Genomic DNA, 21,200 nt, shown 5'->3' with positions numbered 1-21,200 from the left:
GAGATGGGTTGCCGCGTATTTAATTACGCGGACGATACTCAGCTGTTGTTGAGTATGGACGACACTGTTACAGGCACAGGAGGTACTCAGATACACAGTTAAATGGATGTCGAGAAACCTCCTGAAGATTAATCCTGAAAAAACTGAGGTGCTGATAGTCTCATCCACTTGCTCCCCTTGGAGTGACCTGTACTGGCCCCAGGAATTGGGTACTACCCCCAAACCAGCCGACTCGGTCAAAAGCCTTGGCATTAAGGTAGATAGTGCTCTTTCAATGGTGAGCCAAGTCTCTACCGTTGTAGGAGTCTGCAACGGTCTTATAAGACATTTGCGTAAATTAGTCCCGCTCCTTTCCCAGTCCATGCTTCGTACCGTAGTCTCGGCCACTATACTTTCGAGGCTGGACTACGGAAATGTTCTCTACCTGGGCCTACCAAAGGTATTGACTAACAGACTGCAGGTGGTCCAAAATGATGCAGCAAGACTTATCTTCAAACTTTCAAGGAAATCACATGCTTCCCCCCTGCTGCAGAGCCTTCACTGGCTGCCAGTGACGCAAAGATCTGTTTTCAAAAGTCTCTGCATAGCCCATAAGTCTATCTATGGGCAAGCCCCCGCTTATGTTAAAGAAAGGCTGGAGATCTACCGACCTGAAAGAAGGCTAAGGTCATCCGAGGCTCAACTGCTTGCGTGCCCTCAGTTTAAATTGGCCACAAAAGGTGGAAGAGCTTTTTCGGTTCTGCTGCCGAGGATCTGGAACAAACTACCTGAAGCTCTTCGTAAGGATGGAAACAGGCTCCATTCTAGGAAGACCCTAAAGACTATCCTGTTTAGGGCAGCGCTGAGCCTAGTTTAGCCTCTGTTCTTCCCTGACGTTGATTAGGCCGTTATGTTTTGTGGTCAAAGCGCCCTGAGACCTGCCGGTGAGTTGGCGCTATACAAACCCACATTAACAATAACAATAACAATAACAATTTGCTCATGAGTTGAAAGTATGCCTTGTCCTTGTTTTTGATCTTTGAATTACTGTTGCACGTCTTTCTATGTAGGGTTTTAAGTTCATCCGTTATTCTTTCGTGAAATACATCTATGGCATCCCTGGGCATTGTCGGGACAAAGGTCGAAGGTGCCCTGAATGGACTGTTTCCAGGTGCACTCATATTGATGTCCTCTTGTTCTATTAATGCCTGCGTGTCCGTTATTTCTGTTGGCGGGGCATTCTCCCGTAGATTGTGGAGTGTCTTGTATAGTGGGATCTCCCCCATCGTTAGCCCTCCATCATCTTGTTGTCTATTTTTAGATGCCGTTGCTTTGTTCTGGCCATGGTTTTTGATGGTATAGTATTTCCTAAGTTTCAATTTCCGGATGAACTTGTGAATGTCCACCTGAGTCTGCACAAAATTAAAATTGCTCTCTGGGCAAAACCTCAATCCCAGTGCTAGCAGTTGTTTCTCCGCTTCATTCAATTGTATGTCGGTTAAGTTGATTATGGTCTGATCATTAGTGGAAGTTACTTTCGCCAATTGCGTTTCTTTGGCTGTCCTCTGCCTCTTCCGCCTGGAACATTTCCTCCGTTCCCATCGGTGTTTGTTCCTTTCTGCGTTTGTGAGCCTTGTTGGTTTCTTGGTCGAAGAGATTGGATTCGTTGTTCCCGGATAAAATCCATCTCTTCCGCATATGACAAAGGGCCCATGGCAACTGATCTATTACTCTAATCACTGCCTTGGTCAGAGTCAATATCGCTAGAGACCACACTTGATTCAGAACCCGACATTTCATTGTGCATGATAGATGATTGGCTATTGGGGTTTCCTCCACTTGGTACAGCATGCATTAATTTGCCCGCTTGTTGTTTTTTTAACCAAGTCGTATTTATGAGGAAAGGTAAACACCTGCCCCAGCTCATAGTCATTTTTATCTCGGGCGAACTTCCAAACCTTCCTAGTTTTTTTTTTGGTTTTTTTTATTATTGCAAGTTCAAATAGATATCTCCGACAACAGTACACACGTACGCCTACAACCCTGAGGCCGGCTTACAGTGTTTCATATGGATGAGCCAGTTACATATGTACAAGGCATCCCCAAGTATTGAGGCGTACCCGGTCAGATAAGGCATTTACTCAAGAGAAACAGGTCCATTAAAAATATAAGTTCAACTTGCGTTTTGTGTTTTATATATAACTAAAACTCCACACATGTCACATTTCGTCTATGGTTCGTATATGATATGGTATTCGGTGTCAAAACTGTCTTGTAGGAATTCCATTCTGCAATCCACACTGAGTTACACCCTGCCCCACAACCACCACCCCACTAGGCCACATAATATAGACCTAAGCACGTACTCCTCGTGCTTGTCCCCCTTGCCAGCCCTCAACTACTACGCACTGTCTTCCTCGTCCCCCGAGCTATCAAGATCCTCCTCAGGCAATGGTTCGCAAATATCCCCCCTGTACGTGTTCCACGGTTGCCAAACCCCATTCCATTTACGCGGATTAGCTCTCAGCTTGTAGACTGCTCTCTCCGTCAGCATGAGCATATCCATGTTTCTGCTCCACTGTGCCAGGGTGGGGATGTCTGCGGCCCCCCATGTCTGTGCAATGTCTCGTTTGGCCGTCATGAGGCCTATCGTGGTCCAAACCCTCTCGTAAAGTGTCAGATCCGTAGGTCCCCATACGTTCAACAGGCATATTCGTGGGTCTAATGTCAGTGAGGTGTTAGGCGTCTGAGCGATGGTGCGGATCACTCGTCGCCAGAACCCAACAATGCGCGCGCAGCTCCAAAGTGTGTGTATGAAAGTGCCTTCCTCGCCACAGCCCCTAAGACAATAGGGATGGTCCGCCCTCTGCAGTTTGTGTAGTAGAGGTCTCGTGTAGTATATTCTATGCAGGATTTTTAATTGCACCAGGCGGAACTTAGCCGACATGCCGGCTTCACGCGGGGAGGCAATGGCAGTGTTCCACTCGGCTTCATTAAAATCTCCGACGTCCTCCACCCATTTATCTTTTAGTTTCTCAAGTGGGTCAGGTAGGTTGTTAAGCAGTTTACGGTATGTTAGGGAGGTAGCGCCTTCCTGCATGTAATCTGTGAGCAGACGATCTTCCAGCGGGGAGGATGCTGGAGGCGTCGTATTCGGTGGGATCGCCGCCTGGAGGGCATGTCTAATTTGTATGTACCTATACAATTCAGTGTCCCTTAGGTCATACTGTTCCTGGAGGGACGCGAAAGAGATCACGCCCTCTCTGGTCCACAAATCTCCCACTGTTGATATCCCAATGGTATCCCATTGGGTGAACCCCTTTGTGTGCCGCAAGTGTCCCAGCGCCTTAGTGTCCCACAGTGGTGTGAGTTTCGTGATGATCCCTGCCCAGCGCAGCTTCGCTTGAGCTGTGTACCAAATCTGCACGGTATGTTTCGTGGGTCCTATAAGTTTTGCCGCAACGCCCCGGTGGTACAGAGACGCCAGCAAGCTGTTGAAGCCTAGTTGTGCCCTGTCTGACTTAAAAGCTGGGTCATCTTGTGGGGCGTGAACCCACTGGTTAAGGATCTTAAGCTGGGCCGCCCAGTAGTACAGCTGTATATTGGGCAGCGCAATCCCCCCATCATACCAGCTTCTGTTGAGTTTCGTGTGAGCTATACGGGCTGGTCGATTGCCCCAGAGTAAACTCGATATTAATGCTGTTACCTTCCGAAAGTAGCTGGCAGCCACCAATGTTGGAGTGTTTTCGAGGACGTATAAAAAGCGCGGCAGCGCCATCATTTTAAATAACGCTGCTCTGCCCAGCAACGTTAATGGAAGTTCCTTCCAGTGTTGCACATCGTTACGTAGCCGAGTCAGCGGGGGTTGCAGATTTAGTGTGGTAAACTGCGTGGCGTCACGGGTGATATATATTCCCAAATATTTAAAGGAAGTCTGAGCCACCTCAAGGGGGCAGGACTCCTGAAGGAGAGGAAGCGGCCCTTTGAGCTCATAGAGTATCGACTTGGACCAGTTAATAGTATAACCGGACACTCGTCCGTGTGAGTTGCACAGTGCCAGGAGGTTCGGGAGGCTATTCTCAAGGTCTGTGAGGTAGATCAACATATCGTCCGCGTATAAGGACACTCTGTCCTCCCAATGTTGGTCCCATCTGATCCCCTTCAGTAGCTGCGTGTTTCGGATAGTGACTGCCAGCGGCTCCAGGACCAGCGCGAAGAGGAGGGGCGAGAGTGGGCACCCCTGCCGGGTTCCCCTTCCCAGACGTATGTCGCGCGACGTATGGCCATTCGCTACCACCCTGGCCAGTGGGTCCTTATACAACAACCTAATCCATGAGATAAAAGTGGGCCCAAACCCCATGCAGGTGAGCACAGCGAAGAGGTAGTTCCACTCCACCATATCAAACGCCATTTTGGCGTCCAGTGACAGTATCGCTGCTGGTTCTTCCAATAGTGGGGCTCTTGCCAACACCCCGTGCACCCTCCGCAGGTTCAGGGCCGTGCTTCTATGTGGCATAAAGCCGGACTGATCCGGGTGGATCAGTTGACCTAAGTGCGGCAGGAGTCTATTTGCCAGTACCTTTGCTATAATTTTCGCTTCCGGATTTAGGAGTGAAATCGGCCTATAAGATTTACAATCATTAGGCGGCTTACCCGGTTTCGGGATGGCTACTATAGTCGCCATTCGTTGGTCTGGTGGAAGCGTACCTTCTCTCCTGCTTTCCTCATACATCTGGAGTAGGGGTTCGCTCAGGAAGTCTGACATAGTCTTAAACCATTCAATTGGCACCCCGTTAGGGCCCAGAGCTTTACCCGAATGTAGGGAATTGATCGCCAGTTGAATTTCATCGGTAGTCAAGGGGGCATCCATGTCCTTCGCCGCCTCCCCCGTCAATGTCGGCAGGGGCACGCAGTCGAGGGAGGCCCTGGCTTCCTCTTCTGTCACTCTAACCGTAGGAGTGTATACCTCACTAAAATGATCCGCCAATGTGTCCACTATTTCCTCTGGCTGAGTGTGTACTATTCCATGCGTATCTGTGATCTGTAGTATATTCCTGCCCACCCCCTGCGGTCTATCTAACCATGCTAGGAGCTTGCTGGCTTTGTCCCCAATGTCATAGACTCTGTGTTTAGTAGCGGCGATATCTGCCACGGTTGCACGTCTCAGGTGGTCGTTGAGCCTGCGCTGGTGCATCTGTAGGGAGTGCAGTATGTCGTCCGAAGGGTCAGTCGCGTGCGCGGTGTTGGCCCTTTCGAGGCCTAACTCTAGCTCTAAAGCCTCCCTTCCTTGCGTTTTCTTGTGGTTCGCTATCGCTGCTATGGCTTGCCCCCGGAATACTGTTTTATATGCTTCCCATAATATTGAGGGGGAGGCTACCGAGGCCTGATTTTCCTCAAAGTATAGACGGGTTGCCGTCTTTAGTGTTTTATTAATCATTGGGATCTTGAGGTATCCCGGAAATATCGGGAAGACCCTCACGCGCTTGGAGCCTGTACTAGACATGGTCAAAGTGATTGGAGAGTGATCTGAAATCCCCCTCGGCAGTATCTTCGCTTCATCAATGTTAAGGAGACCGTTCCCCAGTGTGAGAAAGTAATCTATCCTTGAGAGGCTGTTGTGTGTCGCCGAGTAGTAAGTGTACTGCTGCTGCTCCGGGTGTAGCAGACGCCACACATCCACCAATCCCTGCGCTTCTAAAAAGGCCTGTAACTTGTTAGGGTTATCCGTGTGCGCATGCGCTGGGAACCTGTCAAGAGTACTATTGAGAGCTGTGTTGAAGTCCCCACCTATGAGTAGTTCGCCGTCAGGGAGGTCTAAGAGGAACTTGCCAAGGTCCGGCAGCGCCACTGCCTGTAGTGCCGGCGGAATGTACACAGAGGCCACGTTCAGTAGCCTACCCTCCCACTGGCCGTGTACCGATGCGAAGCGTCCCTGGTCGTCAATAACCTTCCTAGTTTTGATAGTTTCTTCGTGCTTATTCTTCCTTTCATGCATCCCTTTTAATGTTTGTTCAATAAAATCTTTATTGCTGTCCTCTTTAAGTGATATATATATATATGTATACTATTCACACATTTATAGCGCCCACCTTTGAATGTGTTCCAATATTCAATTAAATTAATTGAAAGTGCAATTCACACATATTACAATACTGTAAGTTCTAAAATACAAAATTTGTAAATTAAAGTTTAAATTAAAAGTAAATCCTCATATCAAAAGAGCATACTGGGTAAGAACCCAAATAGTGAAAATGCCATAATGTATTGATGCAACATACTTGGCAAGTGCCCAAATACTGTGCCAACTGGATACACGTTTCAAATACATAGAACAGCCGTAGTGTAACAATCCATATTGTTCTTACAAAAGTAAGACTAAAGATAAAATTGGATCACAAATAATCTCATAAGTCACTGCCCAACTGGACCTGAATACTAATAACATGAATAATCAAAACTATATATAATGCTTGAAGTTGCAGCATTGCAATATGCGTGAATCGGACTTTCATTTAAAGTAATTGAATACTGATACTCATTCAAAGATGGCTGCTATCACCGTGTGAATAGAAGCCTGTTGTCAGTGTTGATAGCCAAAAAGCGTAAACAGATAGTTCTTGTATGCGCAAGCTTCGTCACAAAGGCTGGGAAAGCCGAAATGCATTTGATGCTGTCTTTCTCTGATGTGTTAAGTGTTATTTTTTTTTAAAACGACACCGCTCAGAGTGCCGGTCTCTACTTCGATTTTGGTACGGTACTTATTTGCATTTGAACACGCCTGGGCGTTGATAAGCATCCCTGGCGTTTTAGATGCATGACATCTACATGCACTTTGAAGATGATTGTTTCACCGACGTGCCCCCTTGACATTTCGGCTGTTGGAGGTAATCGTGCTGCGAGGGGATCCGGAGGGTTCTCTAGCAGCACGGCTTGCCTCTGCGCTCTGGTGTAGTTTACTAACTGGAGCCAGTATGCTGAAAATACCCTCGGTAAGCACACAGCGTTCCAATTACTGAGAGGTGTTTCAGCTGTGTGCTCTATTTGAGCCCAGCTTGGAATCTTGCACAATACCAACATGGCAGATAAAAAAATTGAAGCGAGATTGGAAGTAGCCAAAGAGGTTTTTAAAGAAGAAGATAGTGCAAAAAGAGGCAACTTTGCAAAAATGTCTGCCATTAACACAGGTCAAGCATCATTCACTGAACTGTGCAATAAATTGGAAAGAGCAACAAAAAAACTAAAATTTCAAAAAGGTGGGAAGTACAGTCCCTAAAGAAATACGTGGAAGCAGGGAGAGTTACCAGGGGGCTTAGAATTATGATCACACCCACCTATGAGAACCTGCACCCGTATTTGATTCAAGTATGGGCTGAATTAAATGCAGAAATCTCAAAGAGAATGATTCTTATATTAATAAAGTATGCATCTACTGATAGAGATGAACCTGTGGCCAAAATCAAACAACTTAATGGTCAATTGAATCTACATACTGACAAGGAAGTGGTAGAGAATTTCCAAAAGGTCATGAAAGTCAGCATGAAAAAGTATGAGGAGGGAATTACAGCCAGAAAAGCTCATAAATTTCAGAGGGACAGGAGTGACTATGAAAATGGGAGTATTTATAAGTTCGCTAGAAAGCTTGATTCCGATTGCAGAGAAAGATTGGAAATTACTAATCTAGTGAGACAGGAAGTATCTGCCAGTGATATAAGCTCAGACACAGGATCTGAATCGGACCGCGAAGCCCCAGGTGATGGGGCAGCCATGTAACATCTGTACAAGACGAATTTCATTTTTGACGGCTTGGACGATACACAAATCACAAACCCCAACAGCAAAGAAAAGGCAGATGCGCAAGATGCGCAAGATGCGGGGTGGCCAAGGGGCAAGAAGGAGAAAACCAGGCTGGCGTAACAACTCGGAGCCACAGCAAGAGATAATTGAGACCAAAACGGTAATTAATTTATCCAATGTACCGCTAACATTGAGGACAAAGAAATTCATGGTTTAGGCCTCTCTTACTTATGTGGTAACATGGCCCAAAGAAATGTATCTAGAACAGGCTTATCGGCAACTTATTGATGAGTCATGTTACCCTAAGACAACAAAAATTTAATGTGAAAAGTTGGAAGAAGAGTTTTACACAGATCTGAGGAACAGATTAGCAGAATACACATTTCTCAAGTTTATACATCCCAGATTACCTGTGTTATACCTTCTGCCCAAAGTTCACAAAAACAGAGAGTGTTCCATAATTTCAGCTATTGGTAGTTTCTTTGAAAATGTCTCAAAGTTCGTTGATTTCTTTCTGCAATAAGATTGGTTTTAAAATTACCTTCTTACAATAAGGATACTACAGATTTTTTACAAAGAATCTTTGACATTCATTGGGAAGATGATTATTTAATGGACTGTCTTGATGTGCACTCATTGTATACTAATATAAGGCATGAGGAGGGAATCAGAGAAGTAAGACACTTCTTAAGATCCAGACCGATACGCTACCTTGCACATATTAAGGTGCTACTAGAAATGATTAGTTGATGTCTGAAAAGTCAATTTTTTTTGTTTAATAATACATTGTACCAGCAGATTCAAGGGACTCAAGGGACTGCGATGGACACCTGCTTCGCCCGCAGTTATGCTAATTTGCATATGGGCTGGTGGGAGGAGCAGGTGCTCCGTGGTATGGAGATTGGTCCTCAGAAATGGTGTTATGGATGAGATATATTGATGACCTTTTTCTTTAATAGAAAGGGAGTGTAGAGTCAGCACAAGAAATTGTCAAATAGATTACCATTAACAATCTCAATCTTTCATTTACTAGCTGTATCAGCAATAAGTGCGTAGAAATCTTAGATGTGAAATTAGATGTAGTTGGTACAGCCTGACCACCACAGTCTTTAGGAAAGATACAGCAGGAACACCACATTGCATGCCATGATTTGTCACCCCACAACATTAAAAAAGGAATATACCATACGGGGAACTGCTTGGGGCCAAAGGAATTTGTAGTTCTCAAAGATTGTTTAACCAAACTGAGGCCGGCTTGTCAGCAAGACTAAGGGAGAGAGGATACTATGAGTCCATATTGAAATCAGCAAGAGAAAGGGTAAATAGGCAATCAAGATTTAGATACGTTTTTAAGAAAACAAATATGAACTCTAAGGCAGATACAGAACACAGGTGTATTACCACATACAATAAGCACCACAATTTAGTATGTCAATCTCTGTTGAAACATTGGCATATTTTGCAACAGAATCCAGTGATTGGGCAAGATATTACCCCAAAACCGTCTATTACATATCACAAATCTAAAGCCATGAAGGACATTTTGGTAAAAAACCAAGTCAGCACTCAAATAAATTCCAATTGGTTAAGACCTATGAAAGGTTTCACGATGTGCAATAACTGCAAAGCCTGCTCCCATGGAGTCAATACGAAGGAACACAACACAGAAATAGGAGAGAAAATAGTGAATGAAAAAAGTTTACATTGTAAGTCAGATTATGCTGTATATATGCTGAGGTGTCCATGTCCTAAGAGTCATATAGGAAATTCAAAACACCAAGTCCATAAACGCATCTTACAGCACACACGGGCTATCAATAATGAGTATGACAGCTACCCAGTAGCGAGACATTTTATAGATTATTATGGTGGTAATTCTAGCCTGCTGACATACAGTGTTTTATATCAGGTATTGAATTCTCCTAGAGGGGTTAATGGGGAAATCAGATTGAGACAACTAGAGAGCAGATATATTTTGAAAATAGGAACCAAGGAACCCTGTGGCTCGAATACAGGCGAGAAAATGTAAACGTTTCTGTATTAACAATATGCAATCTTAGTCTGTATGTTTTTAAGGCTGTTTATTTTTTTAACAAGAGTCTTTGATTTTTCTATTATTAATGACACTGATTTTATATTGCTTTGCAGGCACTGACACAGGAGCGTGCATTAATCCTATTGAAAGACACATAGAACGCATCAGCATTATATATCTTTTTGATTGTTCATGGTATTAGTATTCAGGTCCAATTGGGCAGTGATTTATCAGATTATTTGTGCTCCAATTCCCTGTTTAGTGTTACTTTTGTAAGGAAAATATGGATTGTTACTCTTCGGCTGCACTATGCATTTGAAATGTGTATCCAGTTGGCACAGTATTTATGCACTTGCCAAGTATGTTGTATCTATACATTATGGCATTTTCAGTATTTGGGGACTTGCCCAGTATGCTCTTTTGATATGAGGATTTATTTTTAATTTAAACTTTAATTTACAAATGGCATTTTTGAAGTTACAGCATTGTTATATGAATGAATTGGTCTTTCAATTAAATTAATGTAATATTGGAACACATTCAAAGATGGCTGCTGTCACTGTGTGAATAGTAGCCCGTTTTCAGTATTGATAGCCAAACAGCGTAAATAGTAAGCTCTTGTATGTGAAAGCGTTGTGACAAAGGCTGGGAAAGCCGAAACGAGTTTGACGGTGTAATTCTCTGCTGTGATAAGTGTTAATTAAAAAAGGAACAACAACACCGCTCAGAGTGCTGGTCTGTACTTCAATTTTGGTACGGTACTTTTTTGCATTTGAACACGCCTGGGCGCAAGGGTTGATGAGCGCCGGTGTTGTTTTAGATGCATGTCAGCTACACGCACTTTGAAGAGGATATATATATATACACACTACACCACACTAAACCCTAAAAATCCCTTTATCACCTGAAAATCCACACACATCTTAAACACTAAAAATACCCTTGCCACCCAAAAACCCATACCCACCCTAAGCCTTAAAATACCCTTCCAACCCAAGAACCCTTACCCACCTTAAACCCTAAAAATACCCTTGCTACCCAAAAACCCTCACTCATCATAAACCCTAAAAATACCCTTGCCACCCGAAATCCCTTACCCACCTTAAACCCTAAAAACACTTTTGCCACCTAAAAACCCATACCCATCCTAAAGCCTAAAACTACCCTTGCCACCCAAAAGCCTATGCCACCCTGAACCCTAAAAGTCGCCTTGCCACCCAAAAACCTTTACCCACCACATAATACACTTACCTGCAAAATACTTACATTTTCGTTGTAAAGGCATGAGTGATAAAGGCATATTTGTCATAGAACATTGTGTGATAAAGACATGCATGGTGAAGGCATATGCGTTATAGTGGAAGCATGGTAAAGGCATTGCGTGGTAAAGACTACATTGTAAAGGCAGTTTCCCAATTATTTTACATAAATACAGATGAGAAACAATTGACATGTATATAAAAACCAAAACAGCAGAAAACAATTATTTTAGATCCCAGTATGTCACTAAGCCTTTCTAACTAATGACCATGCACAAGAATGTCACTGTGAAGCATGCAGAGCAAGAGGAGGCGGATGCCCTTGCGTGTAGCCTAGCTCAGCAGTCATTCCAAGTCCATAACCCTTTGGTCCAACTAACAACACCTCCCTCCATCTCACCATCGCCACTGATCAGGAATTGTGTTTGTAAATGAGGCCAACTTAGAGCTATTGATTGAACAAAAAACATAAAATCTATTTGTGACTCCTTGTGAGCAGTGTTCTGGCAAGGGTACTAAGGGCCTCAATGGATATGCAAAGGCTGCTATAACTGGGGTCCTGTGGGCCCATCATACTGCTGGTTACCGGTGCCACTGCAATTACTCAATTGACAGCTACAAACTTGGTTGTAAGTCAATCACAGACAGATTTGTACAGTATCGTTCTAACTACCATCTCACCCACAGAAGCTGGTTCTCTACATGCTGCTGACTATTGTTGGTAAACTTCAGTTTCCTGCGCTGTTAATGTAGAAAATGTCACAAAACACTTACATTTGCAGTGCTGTGATGCCTTCCGGTTTTACCCGCAGTAGAAACTCAGTAAACATCACGTATCGTGTTTGGCAAACCGTAATATAAAACATGAATGTATTGCATAAGGCAACTTAATGTAGTCTGCAAATCCTACAGCCATCAAAGTGCATATGTACATTTTCCACATACATATGGAAACATGCTAGGTGAACAATTCTATTTCCATGAAACTAAAAAAGTGTTAGGCATAAATGTTGTAAACACCCAAGGAGCTGCTATTAAAAAATACCTTCTAGTTGGTTGGGGGTATTTGTAAGTTGTTGTGTCCCTGACCCTGACTTGGTGTTAGCCAGACCGTAGCAAGGTTTGACTGAAAAATCCCATGGAAATGTTAAGCTCGCCAAGAGCAGTGTCACAAGGTTGGCAAATTAATTTTAACGTGTTATAGTATAAACTTTGGAACATAGAGTATTGGACAGTTTCTGACTGTTCCAATGTAATATATAGTCAACGGGGTAGCCAGGAAAATATAATATTTTGATCCATATGACACTAAATAATGGAGCAAAGTTACCAATTCCGACCTTTTCCATAAAAGCCAGTAAGCATTGAGCCCCTGGGGAACATTTGCCAAATATGGTGCAAATTATGTATTTTTCAGAACGAAAGAAATTTGGTCAAAAACGTAATTTACATGTATTGACTTCTATCACTGTTTCTTTTTTGTTCCATCTTCTATCTTTTCTTTTATTCTTCTTTCATCCTCTTGTTTCTATCCTCTCTTTCATAATTTCTATTATTATTATTATTTTGTACTTCTTTCCATTCTACTTTCAATCCTCTTGCCATCTTTCTTTTTTCTTTGTCCTTCCTTCTTTTAGTAGGAAAAACAATGGGAGAGCAAGGGTATTGAGGGGGCGCGTCCTGGACCCCTGGAGCATATAATACTGAGACCCATTGGGTTGAGACCCTGATGATGAAGCATGACACCAACCAGGTTGGTGTGTGAGGGGTCTTTTAAACACCCAATGGGTCTCAACTCATGCCACAAGCAGTGACTATAAGTATCCACACATACATAGTGGGCTCGTCCTCATTGTTTAAGTACTTCCTTCTTTTAGTCCAGCTTTCACTTTTCCAAGCACTCTGTCCTTTATATTTCTATTTCATTTTTATTTCTTCTTTCATCTTTCGTCTTTTTTTGTTCTAAACTGATTCCGTCATTTCTTCTGATCATTTCCTCATCCTTTCTCCTCCTTTCATCTTTTTTTTTGTATTCCTTAGGGGGCATATTTACAAGAGGGTGCTAACATGCACAATCGCACGTTAGTACCCTTTTCCCCAAAGCCTCCCTTTGCATCTCCAATGAGAAGCAAAGTGGGCGTTACTCGGCGTATCCCAGATGGACTACCTTGCAAATATAGGTGATGTTTACATAGCGATATTTACAAGGCAGTCCACATGATTTTAGCACACAATAGATTTTGGTGAAAACGCAGTTTTCGCCAAAATCTAACGTCTGCTAAAATCCTGATTTAGCAATCCTTAACATAGGGGTGGATTATGCTTATATGACCCTGTGGGTCGTATCAGCAAGGTTATCGCCCTTTTGCAGGGAACATCGCTGGAAAACCAGCAATGTTCCCTGCAAAAGGGCGATTACCTCGCTATCTCTGGAATTAGTATCGCCCTGGAGTAACGCGTTGTTAATTACGCACTACCAGGGCGATAAATACCAGAGATAGCCTGCGATAATAAAGTTATCGCTAAGCGCGGCCAGCGATAATTATCGCTGGCCGTTGCTAATATGCCCCAAAATGTGTTCATTCTTTCTCTTCTTTCTTTCGATCATCTGTCTTCCATCTCTCATTACTCGTTTTCATTATTTCTTTGTTTCCTGGCATCTTTATGTCTTTGCCGCTTTTCATTTTTCTTCCATCTATTCTTCTTACTAGCCTTCTTGCCATCCTTCATTCTGTCTTTCTTTCCTACGCTCTTCCTTCATTTCCTTTTGTTTGTTTCCATATTTCCAATCGACGTTTGCGCCTTTTCCCATCTTGCTTCTTTTTCTTTCCTTCTTTCTTTTCTTATTTGCAATCTACTCTCCTCTCTTCCTTCGTGAGCTTGCACTCAGTATGCCTCTCAGTTTTTCTTTACCATTTTAATATTTACTCGTTTTCACTCTCACCATTTTTTTGGTTACTTTGCCACCCACAAGCCCCACCCCAAAGCTTTTTCATGGAACTTATTCTCGCAGTATTTATTAGTTTCTTCTTCTGTCTTGTGATGACGTGTGTACCACAGATCAACGTACGGCAGGGTTATAAAGCATTTTATTCTGCCACGGTGTTCCCCGCCTAAACTGAGGTACAGGCTGCTTCACTTTTTATTTAAATCATCATATTAAGATATTTCATTGTATGTATGTATGTACTTGGGGGCGGGTGGGGCAGGGGGGTTGGAAAGTGCTTAACATGTTGCCTCCCAGCGGTTTCCAATTGTTTCCTCTTCTATGACGACTGATGGACTCTCTCTCCCCCTCCCTCCCCCCTCCCATTCGCCACAACCGGTTACACTCCTCTATTTTTGTATTCATGATATCCCACAGCATAATGAGCTAATTGGTCGTTTCTCTTTACCAGTAAGTACAGCTTGACTTCCACTGCATTTCCCAGACTCTCAGGAGTCAAGATGTAGTGGATGGTAACCAGTTCCTCCTGGTTGCAGTGCAGCGTGGCGCGCTTGGGCTCCACCTTCAGGTAACTCCTGCTCCGGGAGGTCAGCCGTTTAACAGCATGATTGGCACTAGGATACTCAGGGGATATCCAATTGTAGCCGCCACAATACTCGTTCTGTTTATAAAAGGCCTGATAAGGAAGACACAGGAAAATATTTATGACAAGTGCCACAATGGACTTCCTACAATAGCGAAAAAAGCAAAACAGAAAAAGCAGTGTTACAAAGTATAATCGTAGTCACGAGGTAAGTAAAAGTAGAGGTTTATTTGTAGTCCCAAGATAGTAGTTACAAGTACATGAGATGGTGATAATAAGATGAAGGCTAGTTCATAGATAATTCAGAGCCCCACCAGGAGCTGCATCATCGCTGCTCAGCCCACTCTCACCAACTGTCATTCTTCCAGTCCACCAGGCACACCAACATTCCACACAGTCATCAAGCATTCCAAGGTTCTATACATACACACATGCATACTAGCTGAGCAGCAGAAATGTAGGTATTACACACAGCTAGTGTAGAGAGAGAGAGAGAGAGAGAGAGAGAGAGAGAGAGATTGAGAGAGAGAGAGAGTGTATATATATGTGTGTGCGCGCAAACAAATTACGGTGTGGCTAAATGGTGTGAAAAAACAGGAAACATCCAGACTCTGATGTGCACAAACCTCTACAGAGGGCATCTTACAAAAAGGTCCTGTCCATTTTGTAGGTTATATTGTCTTTCTATGTTGATACAACCCTTCTTGTTTTGATGTGGGGAGAAGATGCTTCCGCTAACAATATTGGGCCTCATTTACAAAAAAGTGCTGCAGCGCGGCATCGCAAGCCCTTTGGCTGCACCACACTGCAGAACTTTTACAGCACAGAGATGCGACATATTTATATTTATAATATGACGCATTCCGGTGCTCGCCCCTGTGCTGGCACACAATGGGCTGCCATGCGCCGACACTGGCACCCTTGCACCATGGTGCAAGGATGTCTGCTTCACGGGGATAATTGTTTATGTGCAGAAGAGTTCCCTTCCTGCATAAACAATCTGAAATGCCGTTGTTCTATGTGTGCTGCCTTAACACACATAGAACTTGCAAAAAGTCATTTTTTGGACACCTTCCTGTACATAAACAATCACATCACGGAATAAGATACATATGTATAGCATAACTCAAGCTCTTGTACCCTGTAATGCTACAGATACCAAGTGGAATATGCATTGTCTTGTTGGCGGACAGTGATGCCATATTATTACCATCGGTGGTGTCATCAGTGATATCATTAGTTATGTTATTTATTGCATCTTATGTGATGCCAAGTGTGATGATGTCAGTAATGATTTATGTGGAGATAATAACAATTGTGTCTTAATTAGTTAAGCTAGCAAGAGGGCTATACAAATTAGGTGCTCACTGATGACCTATGTGTATGAGCTCATGTCACAACTATGTATTTCAGGAGGACTAAATCAACTTCTACTCTTCGGAGACTGGTGCATTGAGAACTATTAACTTCGGTAATAGTACAACTGGTAATTATCCCACTTAGAAATAGAAAACAGCAGTTATGAGGGTTTAGTTAAATAATTATAATAATATTAAGTACTGCAGCTCCGACATTTGTAATACAAAGTGGGATATGAGCAATGGCCACCACATACGTTCTTCTTTAATTTCTGTATTTTTCACATCAGTTATTTATTTTACTGCTACGGATAAATATATGATGACTCCAGGACCAGAGTGGAGTCAGGTCACGCCTTCTATGCTCTGCAATGAGTATCCACAGTGGCATATCAAACCACCAGTTCATGACTTCTCCTCGTCAAGCTATGGGGATATTGGGGACACAATCTCTTCCCTATATCCATGAGGCCTCACACTAAGGCAAGTATTGAAAGTGAAAGGAAAATTGGTATTCCAATAATATGCACTGTTTCATTTTCAGTCTTACTGCACTGAATGTCAATGGGATCTGAACTAACTCATCAAATTGCATCGAGATTGAGATCAATTTTAGACTTAAAGGACGGGAATTAAATAATGCTTTTTTCCGTGGTTTGTTTTAATGGTTATTTTCAGTATCAAACTCCATCAACTCCAAAAGCAGCCTTACCTTCAAAGCACTTCGATGGGATGTTTCACCTACTATTTAATATTAAGAAGAGTTTATAGAATTGCAAGAAATAACGTAATCTATAATGTCTGCAATAAAAATGATTAATATCATATTATCGCATAATATTTAGCATTGAGGATGATTTTGTTGTTCAGAATGACAAGCCCCTCTAAGGAGAAGCCCTAGGATGAATTTTCACTTTTACAATTCTTGGAATATCTTTAATATATCAGCTGAAATGTATTGTGAGCCAAGGAGCATGATATATCGGGAAACATCCTTTACGACGCAACTTTTACCACGCAGTGCCTTTACAACGCAGGTTTTTCAACGCAAGTCATTACAACGAATTGCGCTGGGGGGCGCTCTAGGATAGGTAATAGTTTAATTTACTATCCAACACCTTCCCTACTATCCACGGGGACTGGAGTTGGAATAGTAAATTAAACTATTTCCTATCCAGCAACCCCCAACGCAAGTCGTTGTAACGACTTGCGTTGAAAAACCTGCGTTGTAAAGGCATGCGTAGTAAAAGCATGCGTTGTAACAACGTACATCCGCTTCATCAACAAGCATTGGTAAAACAAACTTCCCATAATGTGTCCAATGCATTCACAGTCTTGCATCTGAGGTCCTAGCAACTTGTCACACCAATCTCATTGCTAGTCGTATCCCTGGCTCCTGACTTACCATCAAATATTCGGTAGATGCAGTGAAACTGGCCGTATCAATAGAGAACGATGCTTGACCCTGCAGGTCAGTTACATACTTTGATTCACTTCTTCCCATTCTAATTGTGATTGTTTCATTAGGCAGCGGGTCATTATTGGAATCCTCCAGGCGGACCTTAGGAAGACAAGTAATTTTGCAAGTCAGTGATTTAATTAAAAAAACTTGCAGGGGTGTTTAAACTCATCAATAATCACAGGTACGAAAACATGCCCGTACAAATAACATTATTTTTGGGCATCAAGTGTGATTTTGCGCTTGAATGTTACCTTGATGATAAGTAATAGAAATGAGCTAGTTACTTCTCAGTCATCTTCATTACTCCAAGCCCAGATCTTCATTGACATCGGCCATAACTTGTGAGAAAATATTTCCTTCTGCAAAACTTGTTTTCCTAGCCCAGCAAGTTTTAAAACTAACATCAACGTGGGTACCTCCAACACCCTTGACCCCTCACTTCATCGAAACAGAAGGAAGCCAGACATTAACTTACTGTAATATCATAAAGAGCTGGGTGATCAGATCAATTGTTTGTGGTTGGGGCGGGGGCAGGAAACTAAAGATTTTGACATGGAAGACCTGGACTTGGAGTAACAAAGATAGCAATGTGCCATGAAGTTGAGACACCTCTTGTAGATCCATTTTGTACCTGTACTGTTAGCTCCTTACCTGAACCTTTATACATCATTGTAAAAGTATATCTCAGTGATGTACTCAGAGTTGAAGGATATCAATTTCAAAGGTGACTAAAAGGAAATCAACTTTCCTATAGAGAGCAGTGCTGGAGACATTTGGAGACAGCCCTGTGAAGTTCCAAAGGATGCTGTCCTTCATCTTCTAAAGGAAGTGGTGAAGGGAAATAAACAGGTAAAATAAAATCCTGCGAGAAATTAAAAGAACACCTTTTGACAGAGTTGAAGGATGTGAATGCAAAGTAACCTCATATTTTGAAAAACAAAGAAATGGTTCTGAACTCTCATAATTCCCCAATCGTTCTTCATGAAGAAATAACCACAAAAAGAATCTTGTAAAAGAGAAATTTAAGGTCTACTCATTGTAAAAGTTCAAAATGGGAATTTTGCAAAGCCTTCTAAAGAAGGAGAAGTCAAAGGAAAGTACAGGTGAATACACAGCCGATCTTAAAGAAAAGAACTTCCTAAATGGTGTGATGCTGAACTAAATATGAACTGCATTTCTACCTCCATAAATGCCTTGATTGCTGTCCATCGACTTGTAAGTGTGTACACTGCAAGCCCTATCGAGAACTCAGCTTTCAAAAATAAAAATCTAACTCTAGCTGGATCAGAAGAAGTAGAGGGAATCCCTTTCTTAAAGCACCAGTTTTCAAAATTACACCAGTGACATGCATAAACCTTAAGGGTCAAAGCGCCCTTTGACTGATGGATGCAGAAGGCTACATCAGAAGAACAGCTCTGCACCTCTATTGTTATTCTCTCAAGCTCCAAGTCCAAAAAAGGAGATGTGTCAAGGAAAACTTTGGATGAAGCCCTGAGCGGGTCTGAATTGACAGGAAGGACCTCATGAGGAGTGTGAGTTAGGTGAAAAAGAAGGTGAGGATATCATGGATAGCCTGACCAGCATGGAATGACCAGCAGCACATTCACCCAACTCTTGTGTATCTTTTGAAATATTGTTGGAATGAGAGGTTTTGTGGAGAAATGCATACAATAGCCCCCTGGGCCATTTCAAAGACAGATAACCTCAAGTCAAGTCAAGATTAGCTTTATTCGACTTTTGTTGCAAAATCATAAAAGCACAAAATATCACAACATATTAAGATAAAAACATTAAGAAATTTAAAAGAAAACAATCGCCACATATTTACACAATAAAAACGATCATATTTCAGCAACAATCGAAAATGTTCCTGTTAGTTCTTAGTAGGCAAGTATACTAATTCCATAGTGGAGATGGCTATCGCCGTACATAGTCAGTAGCTAATGTTGAGCACAGAAAAGACAATCAATATAATTTCCTAGGTTTTTGGAATAGGTGTTTCCTTACTAAAAACAAAGAAATAAAAGCAACAGATTACATACATGGTGATCTGCGTTGCCCTAATCCTAAAAAGTTCCTGATGTCAATCAAGTTTCTCAAATACGAGGAGACCGCTTTAACCACAAATGCTGTTTCTAGCTGCTTTAATTTAAGAAAAGCTGCTCTGCAGCTCCTAATTCCCCATTTTATAAGAATCGGCCTCAGAAACCTCTTCCTGGGGGTCACATAGTGTTTACAGAACAGGATAGAGGGAATATTAGATTGTATTGTTGTGTCGTCACAAGGACACTTCCCTAGCTGCTTTGACCACTCATTACGATTAGGAAATGTTAGCAGGCGATAAAATGTATCCGCCCTAAACCTTGTCAGCAACATTCTCGCATAGAGACTGGGTTCCAACAGGAGGTATAATTGTGTACCTATGTATGGATTTAGTTTCTGGTTTTCTAAAAATGTATATTTATCCTTTTCTACCAACCCCCTTTTATGGACTAAAAACTCCAGAACTAAGTACGTTTTGGAACCATTTCTAAGCACGTAGGGTGTTCATAATATTCTCTGTGTCCTATATCCGAGGTCATAGTTTTAATAAAATCAAGCCACTTAATATTAGCTACTCCGTCCAGCGCTAAACAGTCCAAGACAATATCTCTATTTAGGGACATTTCCGGGGTGACCCAAATTTTGTGCCATAAAAGCAGGGGAGATGATTTAATTGTATCTTCTACGAACGGTATCCCCAGTTCACTGTGAATAAAAGAGGTAGACAGGGATTTAGGGGCTGCCAGTAAGTAACACATAAAATCGTTTTCAGCTGGTTGGATTTGGTCAACACTAACAATCCCCCAGATCCCAGCACCATAAGTACCAGTAGGGATGCATTTCGACTTATAAATCTGAGTTAGTTCCTTTACTGGACGCCCACCCAGTTTCCTGGAGAAGTTTATCAGAGACCCGTTTGCCTTGGTAAAAGCCAATTTTCTGGCGAACACTGCCTCTTTCCAGCTCCCCTTGCTATCAAAAGTGACACCTAAATAGCAAAAACTGTCCGTATATTTAATCTTGTCTTTCCCCAAATGGATTGCCTTACTGTTTTTTTTTAGAATTGCTACATGTCATCGAGTATGTTTTAGAGACGTTAATCAGTAGGCCATGGGTCTTCATGTATTCTGAAAATTCAGCTACAGCCCTTTGTAAGCCGATGATGGTACGGGACATTATTGCTGCGTCGTCAGCGTCCAAAAGGATGGGGACGGGTGTTCCACCGACCGCGGGATAATCAAACTGAAAGTTTCTTAGATGTTGCCCCACGCTATTTATATAGAGGGTGAAAAGAAAGGGCGCTAAAATGCACCCTTGGAGCACTCCGCTTTTGATGTTGAATTTCTCAGAACAAGCCCCCCCTCTCCCATAGCGTACCCTCGCCCCTGCCTCCCTGTATAAGTCTCTGATGAATAAAAGGAGCTGGTGGTCTACACCCATGTCTCTGAGCGTCTTCCATAAAATGGAATGATCTACACAGTCAAAGGCAGAACTTAAGTCTACGAACGTGATGAATAGGCTTTCCTTCTTGGCTTGAGTGTATTTGGCGGTCAGCAACGCCAGGTTTAGGCCCTGTTCTATTGTGCCCTTTCCACTGCGGAAACCATATTGAAGATTTGAAATAATATTTTTATCCTCTGCCCAGACTTGGAGTCTATTCAGAATGATTCTACCCGCTGCCTTCATTAAGGCGTCCAGGAGGGATATAGGTCGATAGGAGATAGGATTGTTCCTGTCCCC

The 21,200-nt window shown here is 42.6% G+C and overlaps 1 protein-coding gene across 1 annotated transcript in view; it reads right to left on the bottom strand.

Annotated features, from left to right (window-relative positions):
* LOC144818753 (alpha-2-macroglobulin-like) overlaps positions 1-21,200 on the bottom strand; it is a 1,363,397-nt gene that overhangs the window by 870,811 nt on the left and 471,386 nt on the right. Inside the window, exons 11-12 of the mRNA XM_078676468.1 lie at positions 17,361-17,516; positions 14,463-14,690 (exon numbers count right to left, since the gene is read on the bottom strand). Of these exons, the coding sequence (XP_078532594.1) occupies positions 14,463-14,690; positions 17,361-17,516 (384 nt within the window). The remainder of the gene's footprint in view (positions 1-14,462; positions 14,691-17,360; positions 17,517-21,200) is intronic.

Source organism: Lissotriton helveticus, chromosome 2_1 (assembly GCF_964261635.1).
Source record: "Lissotriton helveticus chromosome 2_1, aLisHel1.1, whole genome shotgun sequence".
Classification (NCBI taxonomy): Eukaryota; Metazoa; Chordata; class Amphibia; order Caudata; family Salamandridae; genus Lissotriton; species Lissotriton helveticus.
The sequence above is the reverse complement of the archived record's forward strand: the minus strand, read 5'-3'. Positions and strand labels throughout refer to the sequence as shown.